The 16,933-nt window shown below is 41.4% G+C and overlaps 1 protein-coding gene across 1 annotated transcript; it reads right to left on the reverse strand.

Annotated features, from left to right (window-relative positions):
* Positions 1 to 3,013: 3,013 nt before the first annotated feature.
* LOC139640870 (protein NLRC3-like) lies at positions 3,014 to 12,734 on the reverse strand. The gene is made up of 8 exons (XM_071515059.1): positions 12,637 to 12,734; positions 10,392 to 10,470; positions 10,006 to 10,222; positions 7,312 to 9,097; positions 7,035 to 7,208; positions 4,301 to 4,474; positions 4,065 to 4,114; positions 3,014 to 3,719 (listed from the first exon to the last, which is right to left on the reverse strand). The coding sequence occupies exons 1-8, from the start codon at positions 12,702 to 12,704 to the stop codon at positions 3,187 to 3,189; spliced, it is 3,081 nt and encodes a 1,026-aa protein (XP_071371160.1). The 5' UTR covers positions 12,705 to 12,734; the 3' UTR covers positions 3,014 to 3,186.
* Between the last annotated feature and the right edge of the window lie 4,199 nt (positions 12,735 to 16,933).

Consider the following 16,933-nt stretch of genomic DNA (forward strand, 5'->3'; position numbering starts at 1 on the left):
ATCAGTGTGTAAGCAGCATGTTACTGTTGTAGCTGCTGGAGGTGGGGCTAGTTTGAGCTACTTTATATACAGTTAGCTAGTTTAGTCCAGTGGTTCCCAACCTAGGGGTCGGGCCCCTCCAAAGGGTCACCAGATAAATCTGAGGGGTCGTGAGATGATTAATGGGAGAGGAAAGAAGAAAAAAACAAAGTTCTGATACACAAATCTGTTTTCAGTTTTTGGACTTTTTGTCTAATCTTTGATTTTTGCTGAAATATTGGATCATTTGAACATTTATTGAAATGAAACCATGTGAGGTTTAGAGGGAAACATCACTATTTGATAGACATCTGAAATGTGACCCCGACTACACACTGCTTTTTGTAAGACGCCAAAAGCCAAAAAGGTTGGAAACCACTGGTTTCATCTTTAACAATGTGCCTCTCTAAGAGAATGTAGAAAAGCTGAGTGAAAATGGAAGGCTAATAAATTACAGATCTTCCATGATATCTTGAGAAATCAAATGCTCACATGTCAGAAAATGGTTAAGGATGCAAGAGCTGCTTTTTTCTCAGACCTTATATCTAAAAACTGTCATAACTCTAAGGTTCTGTTCCAAGCCATAGATTATGTCATTAGCCCCTCCCCCAGCCACAGCCTTGAAGCCTCCCCAGAGAGAGAAGTGTGAGGAATTTTGTTTTACTCAGAAGGTTGAAAATATAAGATGTCAGATTTCACCTGCTGACAGGGACTCCTCTGTTATGTTGGAAAATTCAGCTGTTTTAAATTGTTTTCAACCAATTTCTTTATTGTTTTTAAAGGATATTGTCTCTCAAATGAGGTCCTCTACTTGCTGTTCTGATGTTGTTCCAACAAAATTTCTCAAAGATGTCTTTGACACAGTAGGTCCTAGTATTCTGTCTATTGTCAACAGTTCTCTGGCCACAGGAACTTTTCCCTCTAGTTTTAAGCATTCAGTGGTTCAGCCTCTTCTTAAAAAGCCCAGCCTTGATGCGTCTGATCTTACCAATTTTAGACCCATCTCTAAACTGCCTTTTTTATCAAAAGTTTTAGAAAAAAATGTTTTTACCCAATTATTATCTTATCTTAACCATAATAATATTTTTGAAAGATTCCAGTCAGGCATTAGAGCATTACACAGCACAGACACAGCCCTTGTCAAAGTAGCTAATGACCTCCTTCTCACAGCAGATGCAGGAGAATGCTCAGTCTTAATCCTTCTAGACCTGAGTGCAGCTTTTGACACTGTAGATCATGCTATTTTAATTGAGCGCCTTGAACAATGGGTAGGTATCTCAGACTTAGCACTGAGTTGGCTTAAATCCTATTTATCTAATAGGACCTTCTCTGTCAGAATAGGCAAGTCATCATCGACTACAGCAGACATCACCTGTGGGGTTCCACAGGGCTCAATTCTTGGCCCCATCCTCTTCTCCCTCTACATGCTTCCACTTTGTCATATAATTCGTAAGCATAATGTTTCCTTTCACAGCTATGCCGACGACACACAGTTATATCTACCCTTAAGACATAATGATCCCAACTGCCTTAACACTCGGAGAAACTGTCTTACGGACATTAAGTGTTGGATGTCACAACATTTTCTTCAGTTAAATGAAAGCAAACCTGAAATAGTCTTATTTGGGCAGCCCAACGCAAGAAATCTTATTTTACATGATCTAGGTGACTTATCATCTAACATAAAGCCTGTGGCCAGAAACTTAGGAGTGTTGTGCAGTCTTGCTTCCTTCAACTAAGAAATGTATCAAAAATCAAGTCATTTTTATCTCATGCTGACTTAGAGAAGGTAATTCATGCTTTTATCTCATCTCGTCTAGACTATTGCAAGTCTCTCTATACCTGCCTCAGTCAAAAATCTATCTCACATCTCCAGCTCGTTCAAAACGCTGCAGCTAGAATTTTAACTGGCACTAAACGTAGAGACCATATTACCCCAGTCTTAGCACATCTGCACTGGCTACCAGTAAGATTTAGAATTGATTTTAAGATTTTACTGATTAAATTTAAAGCACAGAAAGGTCTAGCCCCTAGCTATATTGCTGACCTTTTAACTCTTTATGAGCCAGAACGCTGCCTTCGATCCTCAGGCAAGGCCCTTTTGGTTGTTCCACAGTCTAGGCTCAAGACTAAAGGTGACTGCGCTTTCTCTATTTGGGCGCCTAGACTTTGGAATGACCTGCCTGAGGAAATTAGGCTAGCTAAATCAGTTTCATCTTTTAAATCCCTTCTAAAAACACACTTATATAAACAGGCTTTCATATGATTCACTCCCTATGCACTGCCGTTCGGGAGTTTGGGGTCACTGAGGGGTCTTTGTGTTTCCTGGGGGAGGTTGGTGCTTCTGTTTGCTGGGGTGGCATTGAACTGGTCGGGGAGAGCGTCCGTGGCATTGATGGTGTTGCGGACTGCTGCCTCTGTCTTCGGGTGGCTGTTCTGTTCTTCGGACTTTCTGTTCATCGGGAGTCCTCTGTCTGCGGCGGTGGCATCTTTGCTGGCCTTGGGCGTTCTGGCTGTCGGGCTTTCGGGATTCTTGGCTGGGGTTTCGCCGCATGCTTCCTGCGTCTCTCATGTGCCGTGCGTTCGGGCTGTTTCCCACGGGGCTCGATGGGGTTTGGATTGGGATGCCCTGTGGGCTGTTTGCGCCGGTGGCGGGTCATGCGGGGGGCGTGGGGCGGGGCTTCGCCGGATGCCCTGGGGGCCTGGCGGCTGGAGTGCCTGGGGTCTGCGGGGCTGTCGCTGCTGCACATGGGGGATTCTTTGATGGGTGGGGAGTCTGGGGAGCGGAGCAGTTGTTTGGAGTGGAGGTATTGGTTTGTGGCATTGCCGGTGTCTCGGCTGTATTCCTGATCAGTTTGGTGCTGCCCTGAATACCAGAATACCTTATTTGGGCCAAAAAATGGTGTCACACTTGATGACAATTTGACATTTTCCTTTTTTTGATTTTGAGATTAAATGACTCCCAACTTATAAAACAACAGAACAAGATATTGGGGCAATTCTAATCACATTTAAATTAAAATACAAACATTATTCTCACATTAAGGTGTGTGTGCATGTGTGTGTGCGTGTGTGTGTGTGTGTGTGTGTGTGTGATCCTGTCCAAAGTGAACTATCATTTCAGCAGCTGTCTTTGGTCAGCAGGGTGAGAGTTTCTCTCTCTCTCCTCTATCTGACAAGAGACACCGAGGAACCAAACCCAGACCAGAACCAGAACCCAGGGTAGAGTGGTTCAGTGAATGTGGACTGGAAGGTGTGGATGTGGATCAGTGTGTCAGAGGAAACTCTGTAGAAGGACAGAGAGCCAGCAGGCCAGTCCAGATACACTGCTACTCTGTCAGAGACAGAGGAGAGGGAAGGTATGTCTGTTGATCTGTTACTGTGCCAGGCAGAGTAACTGTTACCAGAGCAGTCCAGACTCCAGGACTTTTCATTCCCTCCAAGCCAGCAGTCATCACCCGCTCCTCTCCTTCTGATTCCTCTGTAAGTCACTCCTATATGAACCGCTCCTTTCCTCTCGACCTCCCAGTAACAGCGACCAGTGAGACCATTTCTACACAGCAGCTGTTCCCAGTAGTCAAATCTCTCTGGGTGATCAGGATATGGCTGCTCCTCTCTCACGTCTGTCACCTGTCTGTTGTCTTCAGACAGGAGGAGGTTTCTGTGTGCTGTGTTTGGGTCCAGTGTGAGTTCACAGGCATCTGATGGAGAGAACAAGACACAATACAGCAGCAGGTTGGAATAGAATAGAATAGAATAGAATAGAATAGAATAGAATAGAATAGAATAGAATGCCTCTACACGTGGACAATTTTGTTCGGATCAGCCACATACAAGACATACAGGGAGTTTGACATAAACAGTTTCTCATCTAATACACCTGCTCTGGTTATTTGTTGATTTATTGACAGTATGACAATTCTTTCTTATTATAACACATGATGTTATGAATGGATGTCACATACTGTGGTGTAGATGGGCTTTCCATCTCAATAGTTGAGTGTTTGCTGCTTTGTTTTCATGAATCAAACTAAATACACACTTACACTTCCTCAAACCTGCTGATTTCAACCACTGCACTCCACCATGGTCCACACTGGAGGAATAAACAAAGTCAGACCAGCAGATTCTCTTTGATGATGGAAACATTTAAAAACCTTCCCTATGAATGATTTCCACTCATATCCACCATTAAACATGAAACAGTATTCCTCAGCTTCTCAGTATGACAGAGAAAATGTGTGTGACTCTCAGCCTTCTAGCAGACGTTGCCTCTCCATACCTGAGAGAGTCCAGTCTCCAGTGTGGATCCTCCAGTCCAGCAGAGAGCAGCTTCACTCCTGAGGCTCCTGGATGATTGTAGCTCAGGTCCAGCTCTCTCAGATGGGAGGGGTTGGAGCTCAGAGCTGAGGCCAGAGAAGCACAGCCTTCCTCTGTGAGCAGACAGCCTGACAGCCTGCACACAAACACACACACACACACACACACACAAGCAGCAAACAGTGACATAGTGTGGCATAGTGTGTTCCAGTAAAAAATAATATTGATAATCATCTCAGTTAAATTTTCCTCTATTTTGAAATAAAATAATCTCGATAACTTTCAATAACGACCACAGCAGAGTTCCTATCTTAAAGGATAATTCTGGTTATTTTCAACCTGGGCCTTTGCCATCATGACTGTTGATTGACAACACACACACTTATACACATTTATTACCTGGTGTCTATAAAATACATCTGTTGAATTTTTTACAGTAAAAATCATTTAGTTATAGCTTTAGCTATTCACTTCCCAGTGTTTGTTTCCCACTTACAAGAAAATAGGTTGTTTTACGTAAGCAGGTTCTTATGCTAATGAGCTACTGCTCTGATTGGCTGGCCCTTGTGGAAGGCCCACCCTCCTCTTAGCATTGATTGGTCGATTTCACACAGTCCATCGCCTTGCCGTGTATTTGGTACCAAATTAAAGGGAAAGTTGTGTTTTTTTAAATGGAAAAACTTGTGATTGTCAATTTATTTTTATTTTTGAGGTATAGCTGTTTGTTTGGAATGACCAAGAAAATGCTGATTTAAGTGAGAATTCCCAGTCAACTGCAGCAGCATTCTAGAATTCTACTGGGGTCTAGAGGGTTAAGAAAATGGTTCACCGAAATGTGTTTCTGAAAACGTTTGAGGCGAGAAATCAGCCATACAGTTGCTGAATCTGTCTTCATTTTACATCGACAACGGCTAGTTTAAAAGTTTGTACACGAGATTCAGGAGTTTCCAGAGGCGGCAAGTCACGCTACTACAAGCGTCCATTCAAAAAAACGTAGTTGTCAGGCATCGTAACCTGAGAGAGCGAGAGAGAGGGAAACCAAATCGAGAGAAGTTTAATTGAAATCAGTGACAGACTATTACAGACTGAAATTATTACTATTGAACAACATAGAAATTAATTCCTGGCAGAAATATCTCAAATATTAAACTCCATCTCGCCACGACTGAAGCTCAGTGGACTGACTTCATTTCAGGCTATAGTCTACTTTCTAAAAGTAGTTACAATGCAAAAATCTGAATAAAATGTAGAGATGTCTTGCTCAGATCTCTTACTTGACCAGATTAATCTGATTTGGTCATGACAAACAACTTTGCCAATACATTCTTCATGCCAAATGTATTTGTTTTCCGCCATTTTTACTTTAACCAAATTTGACACAAAGCAGTCTGGACTGCCCCTAATAAAAGTATTCATGAAGGCTTTATTCTATCTTAACCAAATTTGGTGGACATGTGTAGGTAGACTGCCCAAGGTAACATGGAAAGTTTGGTGGCATTTAGCCTACAGGTGGCGGTATAGCAATATTCTAACTTTAAAATGGCCATAACTTAAAAAAAAGGCTTTCAACATAAGTTGGATTCTCTCAAAACTTGCCTCTTTGTTTTGTTTCCCCCCTCTGCCACACAGTGTGTGGCCAGGTGATTAAGGCAGAGGTCTTAAAAGCACAAGATTATAAGATCAAATCCCATGTTAACACTGTCCTCTCACAGCAGCAATGTTTCTTGTTTCTTCAAATCTCCATCTTGGTCTTTCCTATATGGACTTTGCATATTCTCCATGTTTGCAGCAGACAAATGCAAATGAGTGAGCAGAAAATACTGAAACTTGGGTGAAGTTTGTTCCACAGCTCCACAGCGGAATGGTGTAGAAGCCTTCTCCAAAACAACTGAAGTTGGGGACCTGACTTGACTTCACGGTTAAAAAAATAATGGAAAATAACCATAAAATGACTCCATGCAGCTTGTCCAGCATAATGCAAGTCTCCTGAAGCCAAACGATCCCAAAGTGACTTGAAAAGACCAATATTTACACCATTATTTAGCTGAAATTGCCACTGTAGCTGTTATTTCAAAATGCATCCCGGCCTCGATAGGTAAGACTAGCTCGAATTAGCAGAAACAAGACTTCCTGTTTGACCGTTTAGGCTTCAAAATAAAAGTGTGACATTTTTTAAAAGGTAGAAATACTGTTTTAAACCAATTACTTTGTATTAATTGTCAAATTCAATAAGTGGGCACCCATATTAATGTTTGATGTCATAATAATAATTAAAAATGCCAATAAAGTGTGCCCTTTTTGACTATAAATGATTACACTGTGCAGAATACATACAGAACAGACTAAAGTGCACAACAAACATTAATATGGGTGCTGACTCATTGAATTTGATGATTAAATACAAAGTAATTGGTTTAAAACAGTATTTAGGTTTAATAGGTTGCTCTGATGAAGGTGTAATACCAAAATGTGTTAGCAGTCATGGCCAAAAAATTAATTTGTGAAAATGAGGTGACGTCTTTTTTGTTATATTCTTTTTTATTATTAGACTGGTGTGCTGCTTTTTTTCAACTCAAACTGTATAACCATTTGCAAAAAATGGTCTAAACTCCTTTGACGCAAGTGTCTCTGACTGAAATGTGCATGTAAAGCAGAATTTAAATGGACGTCTGTTGAACAGTAACAGTAATCCTGACCTGAGAGTTTCCAGTCTACAGTGTGGACTCCCCAGTCCAGCAGAGAGCAGCTTCACTCCTGAATCCTGCAGGTCGTTGTTACTCAGGTCCAGCTCTCTCAGACTAGAGGACTGGGAGCTGAGAACTGAGGCCAGAGCTTCACAGCTTCTCTCTGACAGCTGACAGCCACTCAGCCTGAGGAAGAATTAATGATGAACAACAACTTTAAAAGTATTTCTTTTTTCTCTTCTTACATAAAAGTCATATATTGAATCTATTCCGTTATCTATGCACTTACACAGATTTATTGGAGGCTTTGACCACTGGCAGCAGCCTCAGAAGAGCCTCCTCTGAAGCAGAGTATTTCTTCAGGTCAAACAGGTCCAGCTGTTCTTCTGATGACAGTAAGATGAAGGCCAGAGCCGACCACTGAGCAGGGGAGAGTCTGGCTGTGGAGAGAGTTCCTGATCTCAGGTACTGTTGGATCTCCTTCACTAGAGAACGGTCATTCATCTCATTCAGACAGTGGAACAGATTGATGCTTTTCTCTGGAGTGGGATTCTTCTTGATCTTCTTCTTGATGTACTGGACTGTTTTCTGATTGGTCTGTGAGCTACTTCCTTTCTGTGTCAGCAGGCCTTGTAGGAGAGTCTGATTGGTCTCCAGTGAAAGGCCCAGGAGGAAGCGGAGAAACAAGTCCAGGTGTCCATTTGGACTCTGTAAGGCCTTGTCCACAGCACTCTGGTAGAGCTGATTTACCTGAGATTTGTCTCTGGATGGTGATTGAGTTTCTGACAGTACATTGACACCAGAGTCGATGAATGAGACGATGACATAAACAGCAGCCAGAAACTCCTGAATGCTCAGATGGACAAAGCAGAACACCTTGTCCTGGTACAGCCCACGCTCCTCTTTAAAAATCTGTGTGAACACTCCTGAGTACACTGAGGCTGCTCTGATATCAATGCCACACTCTGTCAGGTCGGCTTCATAGAAGATCAGGTTGCCTTTCTCCAGCTGCTCAAAAGCCAGTTTTCCCAGAGAGAGAATCATCTTCCTGCTCTCTCTAGTCCAGTGTGGATCTGTCTCAGCTCTCCCATGATACTTGACGTTCCCCTGTTTGGACTGAACCACCAGGAAGTGGATGTACATCTCAGTCAGGGTCTTGGGCAGGTCTCCTCTCTCACTGGTTTTCAACACATGGTCCAGAACTGTAGCAGTGATCCAGCAGAAGACTGGGATGTGGCACATGATGTGGAGGCTTCGTGAAGTCTTGATGTGGGAGATGATTCTGCTGGCCTGCTCCTCATCTCTGAATCTCTTGCTGAAGTACTCCTCCTTCTGTGGGTCAGTGAAGCCTCTCACCTCTGTCACCATGTCAACACACTCAGCAGGGATCTGATTGGCTGCTGCAGGTCGTGTGGTTATCCAGAGGCGAGCAGAGGGAAGCAGTTTCCCCTTGATGAGGTTTGTCAGCAGCACGTCCACTGAAGTTGACTCTGTAACATCAGTCAGGATCTCGTTGTTCTGGAAGTCTAGAGGAAGTCGACACTCATCCAGACCGTCAAAGATGAACACAACCTGGAACTTGTCAAACCTGCACATTCCTGCTTCTTTGGTCTCAGTAAAGAAGTGATGAAGAAGTTTCACCAAGCTGTAATTCTTCTCTTTCAGCAGATTCAGCTCTCGGAAAGTGAATGGAAATGTGAACTGTATATCCTGGTTGGCTTTGTCTTCAGCCCAGTCCAGAGTGAACTTCTGTGTTAAGACTGTTTTCCCAATGCCAGCCACTCCCTTTGTCATCAGTGTTCTGGTTGGTTTATCTCTTCCAGGTAAGGGTTTAAAGATGTCTGCACATTTGATTGGTGTTTCTGGTCTCGCTGGTTTCCTGGACGCTGTTTCAATCTGTCTGACCTCATGTTCATCATTGACCTCTCCACTCCCTCCCTCTGTGATGTAAAGCTCTGTGTAGATCTGATTCAGAAGTGTTGGGTTTCCTGCTTTAGCAATCCCCTCAAACACACACTCAAACTTCTCCTTCTGATTGGATTTGAGTTTACGTTGGCAGATGGCAGCAAAAGCTTCTGAATGAACAAAGAACAAATAACGTTAATGAGTGGATGTTTCGGTAAACATGAGAAATGTGAACATTTCCTTGTAAATGTATATATATCTCCACTCCATGGCATCTATTCAGCTCATCACTGGTGAGTGGACAAACCTGACTGTGTGTTCAGCTCAATGTGAAAGGCAACTGGTGTGGTGCTGATTTTTTCCCAACATGCACCACTGTCACTGCATATTACACTCACATGAACAAATTAATCATTTTACCAGATTATCCAGAGGCATTGTGCTCAGTTACCTTTCAAACTTGAACTGAATAGTGTCACGGCACACCATACCCGATTGGCTGTCCGGAGTGGCTGTCAGGTTGGGGGGTGAGCTTACCTAATCACGCAGCCGGCGGTAGTTGTGAAAGGGAGGTGTGTCGGAGTGATTGGGGGATCTTCAGTCCATGTGTGAGTGTGGCACAGGGGGGGAGCCCACGAGAGATTACGAGGGAATTCTCCTGTGTTTTGCGACTTGCAAGTGACGAGAAAAGGTTACGGACAAGAAGTTTAGTTTGGGCTGCGTCTCATGAGTTAACTAAATGAACTGTCAATGGAGCGCCGAGGTGAACCAGATTCCGAGAGCGGAGGAGTGTGCTGGGTTTCATGAGCGGGGACTATGAGGGCGTGTGCTGGGACGGCGTAACCTCCTTGCTGGCGACAGGTAAACTCATTTCCCTTTTCCAGCCTGACAGCCAAACACCTATCTCCTGAGCATCTTCGAGTAATCATGTATGCATGGGCAGCCTGGCTCTGGAAGCCCTAGACAAATGCTGTAGTCAGTGTCATGCACAGTTTGCCCAGGGTTGGGTTTACTGTGACAATAGGTCTCGTTTGGCAAATGTTTTTCCATCATGTTAAACCTGTTAAAAGCCTCTTACTGCTCTGCAGAGAGTCAGCCAGCTCCTCCTGCTTCATTCTCCTCAGGAACAGCAGTGTGATCTTCAGAAAAGCCTCTCTGTTGCTCCTCTGCTCACCATCCACCGCCTCCTCATCATCCCTCTGCCTCTCTAAGCATTCTGGGTAATCTAGACTCAGAGTCCTCTGGAACCTTTTCAGCTCGTTCTTCACAAAGGTGACGATGTTCTCCTCAAGCAGCTGGAACAGAATAACATATGAATTAAACTTTCTTATTAAAATCATGGAACACAACATCAGATCCATCTTGCATAGACTGAAAGTCCACTGGTCTAAAGTGTGCAGAGACTGAATGTTTGTTTTGCATTTCACTTGTTGGTGAAGTAAAAGGTGTTGTGCATTTACACACCATAAATATGGAGTCCAGGTCTGTTTGATGCTCCTGGGCAGACTGACCACTGGGAACCTCTGACCTCTTCTGGTGGAGTCTGGGACACACACACACACACACACACACACACACACACACACACACTTTACTTGAATTCACAGATTCAAATGTTTCAAGGTTGTGCGGTGATGGACACTTAAACGAATAGTTCACCCGCAAATAAAAATGTTGTCAGTGTCTTCTCCCCCTCATGTCAGTTTGTATGTCAGTATAACACACAGTGAGCTAGCTGGCACAGCGTCATATCAGTCTTCTCCAAAATAACTGTTTCTTTAGAGTTCCAGAAAGCTACAAAAAATTACATAAAAACTGCAAACATCATAATGCAAGTTTTGTGAAGCCAACGATTGCACTGAGGGTCCAAAAGTCCAATATTTACCTCATTATCTCCTAAATTTTTCCCTCTCTCAGAGCTCTGGTCGCTCTACAGAGATTCCTGCTGCCTTCAGGTGCTGCTCGTCAGCTTGCACTTCTGAGTTTTACAGTCATAAATACAACTTGTCATGTATTCAAGTACTTTTTAGAAAGAAATAAGAAAATGCACTCTGAAACAAAAGTAGCTTTTTGGTGACTATTTTAGAAACCAAGTGGTACAAAGCTACTTTGTGCTGCAAAGTTTATTGACTAAAAGTTAAACAGAGTGAGAATGTCATACCTTGGCATCTTGGGTATCATGTAAAATTCAACCTTGTTCGATTTGTATTTATCACATTATTGGGTCGCTCAAGCGTGCTCTAGGCTTGGACCCTCAGTGCAATCGTTTGGCTTCAGAACACCTGGATTCTGCTGTTTGGTCAATTAATGGTCATTTACCTTTTTGGAACTGTAATGAAATGGTTTCCATCCAGTTGTTTTGGAGAAGGCTACGAAGCTGTGCCAGCAAACTCGCTGTGTGTTATATTGACACTACAATACAATACATCAGGGATGCTGTGGGTATACTGTAAGACACAGAGGATCGCCATCACACAGGAGTGTTTACTGGCTAACAGTATGAAGGGCCAGACTAATTTTGAACTTTTATCAATAGAGTGGTGTCCATGTTTGAGCAGAATAGGGATACGCATAGACCGGTCACTCTTCATGGACACACAGCTGGGTACAGGAGAGTCTGGTCTGTCCTGCTGGATCCTGGTAGAAACACAGGATGGACAAAGCAGGACTGATGGTAGAAAAAGGTTAGACAGACTGGCTTTTGACCAGCAGGTTGACAGTTGCTGGAGAGTAAATGAGAAACACTCCTCCCTCCCTCCACAACTTCCTCCAAAGTTCAAGAAACTGAAGCCCGAACAGACTGGTTACACTGGGCATCTCCCAGTGTCTAACAGTGACAGACTGGTTATAGTGGGCAGCTCCCAGGTGTGAATATATTACTATATGTGAAGAAGAGTGATGCTGAAAAAGAACATGCATGCCCAGCAAATGTTTTTTGCATTAGTAATAGTTAAAGCAAAAAAAATGCCAACCTACAACTCATACAGTATAAGGTACTCCACAGAATTCACTTCACTGGGCAAAAAATGTTTAAAATGGGATTTGCATCAGAAACCTGTCCACATTGCACACAAAATGACCTTGATAGCTATGTTCACGCCACCTGGCACTGCACACCAATTAAACAATATTTTAAAAACACTGTTGACCCAGCATGCCCGACCCTGCCAGCCCGTTCTGGAGCTCCTGGGTGGGGCCCCGACCCTGCTTCACTGCCAGTGGCTGGAGCGGACGTGCTGCTCGCACCCTCCCTGACTTTAGTGTTATTATCGTTATTAGGGGTGGTGGTGGTGACGATGGTGCTAGTAATAACAGCAGTAGTATTATTTTTGTCGGGGGGTATCAAAGGTAGCATTAGTATTAGCGTTTTTTATTTATTTTATTATTACTTATTATTAATCTATCTCCCATCCACCTTACAGACCTCTTCCTAGTCTGACAATGTGGGACACAGGCAGGCGCACACGCACACACACACACACACACACACACACACCAGATCAACACGATACCCGACAACTAATGTCACTTTGCTCTCTTGTTTTCTGGCTCGACTTTTATTAATTGTCCTGTCCTGTATTTATTGTTTTGTTTTTCCCGTGTTGTCCTGTCAATGTTCTGTCTTCTGTCTTGCAATAAAATGATTTTTAAAAAAAAGTAATAGTTAAAGCATGAATACAGTAACATTTTAATGCTAGTAACAACTTACATCTTTTCAGAAGAATGGTGTTCATCTTTAAAATCAATACCGGCATCCTTTGACAGGTCGCTCTTCATGGACACACAGCTGGGTACAGGAGAGTCTGGTCTCTCATGTTGGATCCTGATAGAAACACAGGATGGACAAAGCAGGACTGATGGTAGAAAAAGGTTAGACAGACCGGCTTTTGACCAGCAGGTTGACAGTTTCTGGAGAGTAAATGAGAAACACTCTTCCCTCCCTCCACAACTTCCTCCAAAGTTCAAGAAACTGAAGCCCGAACAGACTGGTTACATTGGACATCTCCCAGTGTCTAACAGTGACAGACTGGTTACACTGGGCAGCTCCCAGTGTCTAACAGTGACAGACTGGTTACACTGGGCAGCTCCCAGGTGTGAATATATTACTATATGTGAAGAAGAGTGATGCTGAAAGAGAGCATGCATGCTCAGCAAATGTTCTCTGCATTAGTTAAAGCATGAACACAGTAACATTTTAATGCTAGTAACAACTTACATCTTTTCAGAAGAATGGTGTTCATCTTTAAAATCAATACCGGCATCCTTTGACCAGTCACTCTTCATGGACACACAGCTGGGTTGAGGAGAGTCTGGTCTCTCCTGCTGGATCCTGTTAGACAGAGAAGAAGAACACTAAGGCAGGACATTCACTTTCTGAAGCAGCCACAGCAACAGGTGGATACCCAAGAACTACCAGCTAGGTTTAAACACAAAAAGTATCAGCACACCAAAATAATAAAATGAAGAATTATTGAATGAATTATATGAATTATTTCTCCTCTCTCATGCTATTGGCTCTCTTAATAAAATCCCAGGTTAACAGGAATATTATATGGTCACTGCAGCTTTGGCCTCCTTTATTTTGTTGACTTAATTTTTTTTGAGTGATTGACGCTTATTGTACTGATACACTCATAAATGAAGGAAGTCGCTCTGGATAAGAGTGTCAGTGAAATACCTAAAATAGAGCTAACTGTAGCCTAAATGCAGTGAACATCTGAAAGGTTGTATAGCATTGCTAGCTTCACTGATAAAAGCTGCATTTATGTCCTAAAAAGTGCATGAAAGAATAATAATAAAAGTTAAAATTTTCATTTTCATATTTTCAATTTTCCTATGACAGCTGAATTTATTAAGAGTTAATTTTTTAAGTTGTTTACAATTTGAATAAAAGTGTCTTACAAACAGTGTAGTAGCAGTAACAGAGTTCTAGCAGAATATACTGTACATTAAAAGTATGACTTGTAGTTGAAATAGTGTTTCAGTGCAGTATACCTTTAAAAAAAGTATGAGTAGTGGTAGCATAGCACTTTAGTGAAGTATACCATTAAAATTATAAATATGTTGAAGTATGCTGAAGTAGTGTTTCAGTGGAATATGCCTTTAATAGTAGAAGTAGTAGTAGAAGTAGTGTGTAAGTGGAATATACCTTTAAATGTTTACAGAGCAGTAGTAGGAGCAGCAGTGTTTTAGTGGAATAAACCTTTAAGAGTATGTGTTGTAATAAAAAATCAAAGAGTGTTGATACAGTGAAAGTCTATGAAGTGCATTAAGCAGCATGAATTTTATTGAAATATAAAGTAACTGCGTGGAAAGATGATCAGACATAATATCAAGACAATATCAGACAACTTATCAATATCATTTTGATACAGGTCTTGACCCGAATAAACATGAACAACCAGCCATATAAAATAACATCAGGATCAGAGTCCAATCTGAAGTCTGTGGCAGAAAATCAGGAAGTAGTTTTATGATGCATCTATCAAATGGTGAAGTCTAACCTCATCGTCTACAGTGAACCAAAGAGCCTTCCTGCTCTGATTAAAACAGGATTAAAAATGTTACAACTAATTTACATGTTCAGGACATTAACGTTAACACTCAAACACTGATGTGTTCACAAACTGTCACAAAGTGTTTTATATTTCAAACTGAAACAGTGAGTTTCACCCTCCTAATGAAAAACAGAGGCTTATTCTGTATGATTGTCTTATTACAGTTAAATCAATCAACAGCAAGCATTAACAGGTTGAAGAATAATATTCTGTAAACTGTAATGAAAAGTGAAAAGTGTTTGCTACAATACCTTTTCATGTTGGAAACAGCCTGCTGCCACGTGATGCCAGAGAAAGTGAAAGTAAAGACTACTGGCTCGATACTGAGAGAGAGAGAGAGAGAGAGAGAGAGAGACTCTAATTTGATTTCCTTCCTGTCTCATCAGGAAATATCAGTGTCACACTGGTAAATCAAGACTAAGATTCTAACAGCCCCGCTGAATGTATGAATGTACAAAATACTATTAACACCTGCTCTATCCAACAGATTCACTAACCAGGTTCATACAGAGAGAAGGATTTTTAATCCTGAGGGACAACTGACACTTTAAAGTTTCAAAAGGTTTTTCTATGAACCTCAGTTTTGTGGAGGTTGTGATGTTTTGTACACAGTGTATTAACAGAAACATAACATGTATCTGAACATTCAGACTAGTTCTGTGACTTCCTGCATATTTCACCAGTGTAATGAATGGAGATTACAACCTAACTAGTGTTTAGCAGACCAGCACACAGACATGTAATGCATGGAGGAGGAGAAATTTATATCGCTTTAAAATTCAATGACAGAGTGAGAATGAGAGTGTAGATCTAAAATCTGTCTGACTTCAGCTGCAATATAAAAAAAAAGTGTCTTGCTGAGGTGGAGCATGTGACAGGAAGTTAAACTCTTCCATTGTGATTATATCTAGAGATTTTACTTACTTTACTTATTTTTTTTACTTTATTTTAAGTGACATATATTGTATTTTAATGTTTGCATTGTTTTCTGTTGTTGGTTGCAACTTTCATGTTTGAGTTGTAGCTTTCTTTTTACACTGTCTCCCTTATGTGTTTAATTGTTTACTTATTAATCACCTTGAGCTGCATTTACGCTTTATATGAAATGTGCTATAAAAAATAAAGTGTATTATTATAATAATAATAATAATTATTATTATTATTATAATTATCATCATTATCATTATTATTGTCACTATTATTATTATTACTACCATTGGGCGTTACATTATGTTCAACACTTTGCTAAAGGACGAGCTCTGTTCTCTGATTGGTTGTTGTGTTGTTATGTTGGCTTGTGAATGATCGTTCACCTCGCCTATAAGCTCATACAGTAACACTTCTTAAAGCTCTGATGAAGGTCTTTCTTGCTGAAGAGCGTAAGTGTTTCCTGGTCTGAGCCCCGATACAGAATCCCACAAACAGGGCAAAGAAGATTCAGATCATATTATTCCATTCTGTGTCTTGGATCAGACGTATTGGACAGTAGTTAGGCCTGTTTTCCAGGATCAATACTGAAAGCTGGATCATTGTGACAGTGTGCAGCTGATGTTGGAGGCAGTCTGCCGCTGGAGTGATGTGCAGGAGTGTTTACTGAACAGTGGAAATGCTCTACCAAAGTGAAGCAGCATATTAAAGACTGGTTGTAGAAGAACACAAATCCTGCAGTTGAAATAAAAACAGAACAATCCTGACACAACAGCACTCAGAAGATGAAAATACAAGTTCTGAGTGAATGGATTCAAGTATTGAATGCACTTTAAGCATCAAAAGTAAAAGTCCATGTTAAGTGTTTACCAACTGCTCACATTTTTTTTTTACACTAAATGTTTCCATCAAAATTACTGTTAACTGCATGCATGTGTCTGATACATGGAGCGGAGTAATATTTTAACAATACACAGGATATGACGTTACTGTCTGTTACTGTTCAGCATTCACATAGAGGCCCTATTCAGAGTTTAACAGAATGATATACTACTATGCAGATGAACCATAGAAAACATCAGGCTATATCATAAATCTACAGGACCGTAGGACAGGCAGCAACATTCTTAAATAAATAAATAAATCAAACCAAAATATAAAATATAAATAAAATCACAGGATATTTGCTTTGAAATGTAATGGACTCAAAGTCTTTGATTCCTTACAGTGGGAATATTATCTAGCTGGGTTAATGCTGATATTGATATTCTGCTCTAATAGGATGTGAGCTAGCATCCAGAATACCATGTGCATCATGTTTTATAGCAGTCCTTTCCTTGTCAGTCCAGCAGGGGGAGCTGCCGATCTGAAACTGCCCTCTAGAGTCTATATTACAACAGCACAATATGATTCACCACACACTACCTATACACCTACCGCATGTATTTATCATACTACTCCTGTATAGACAGAGACAGAAAATGTTCAATAAGCCGCTGTTTTACTTTCCCAGCAGAGACA

The sequence above is a fragment of the Centroberyx affinis genome, unplaced genomic scaffold, assembly GCF_046629955.1.
Source record: "Centroberyx affinis isolate AG114_WGS23_722 - 3 ecotype Tasmania unplaced genomic scaffold, CSIRO-AGI_Caff_v1 ptg000300l_1, whole genome shotgun sequence".
Taxonomy (NCBI): domain Eukaryota; kingdom Metazoa; phylum Chordata; class Actinopteri; order Beryciformes; family Berycidae; genus Centroberyx; species Centroberyx affinis.

Excerpts from the sequence above, each read along its gene's own strand:
- LOC139640870 (XM_071515059.1), bottom strand. The coding sequence starts at position 12,704 with ATGAAGAGCGACCTGTCAAAGGATGCCGGTATTGATTTTAAAGATGAA. Across the intron at positions 9,098-10,005 it reads GGCTGACTCTCTGCAGAGCA|AAGCTTTTGCTGCCATCTGC; the intron begins GTAAGAGGCTTT and ends TTGTTCATTCAG. Across the intron at positions 3,720-4,064 it reads ATCAGCAGGTTTGAGGAAGT|ATGCCTGTGAACTCACACTG; the intron begins GTAAGTGTGTAT and ends TCTCTCCATCAG.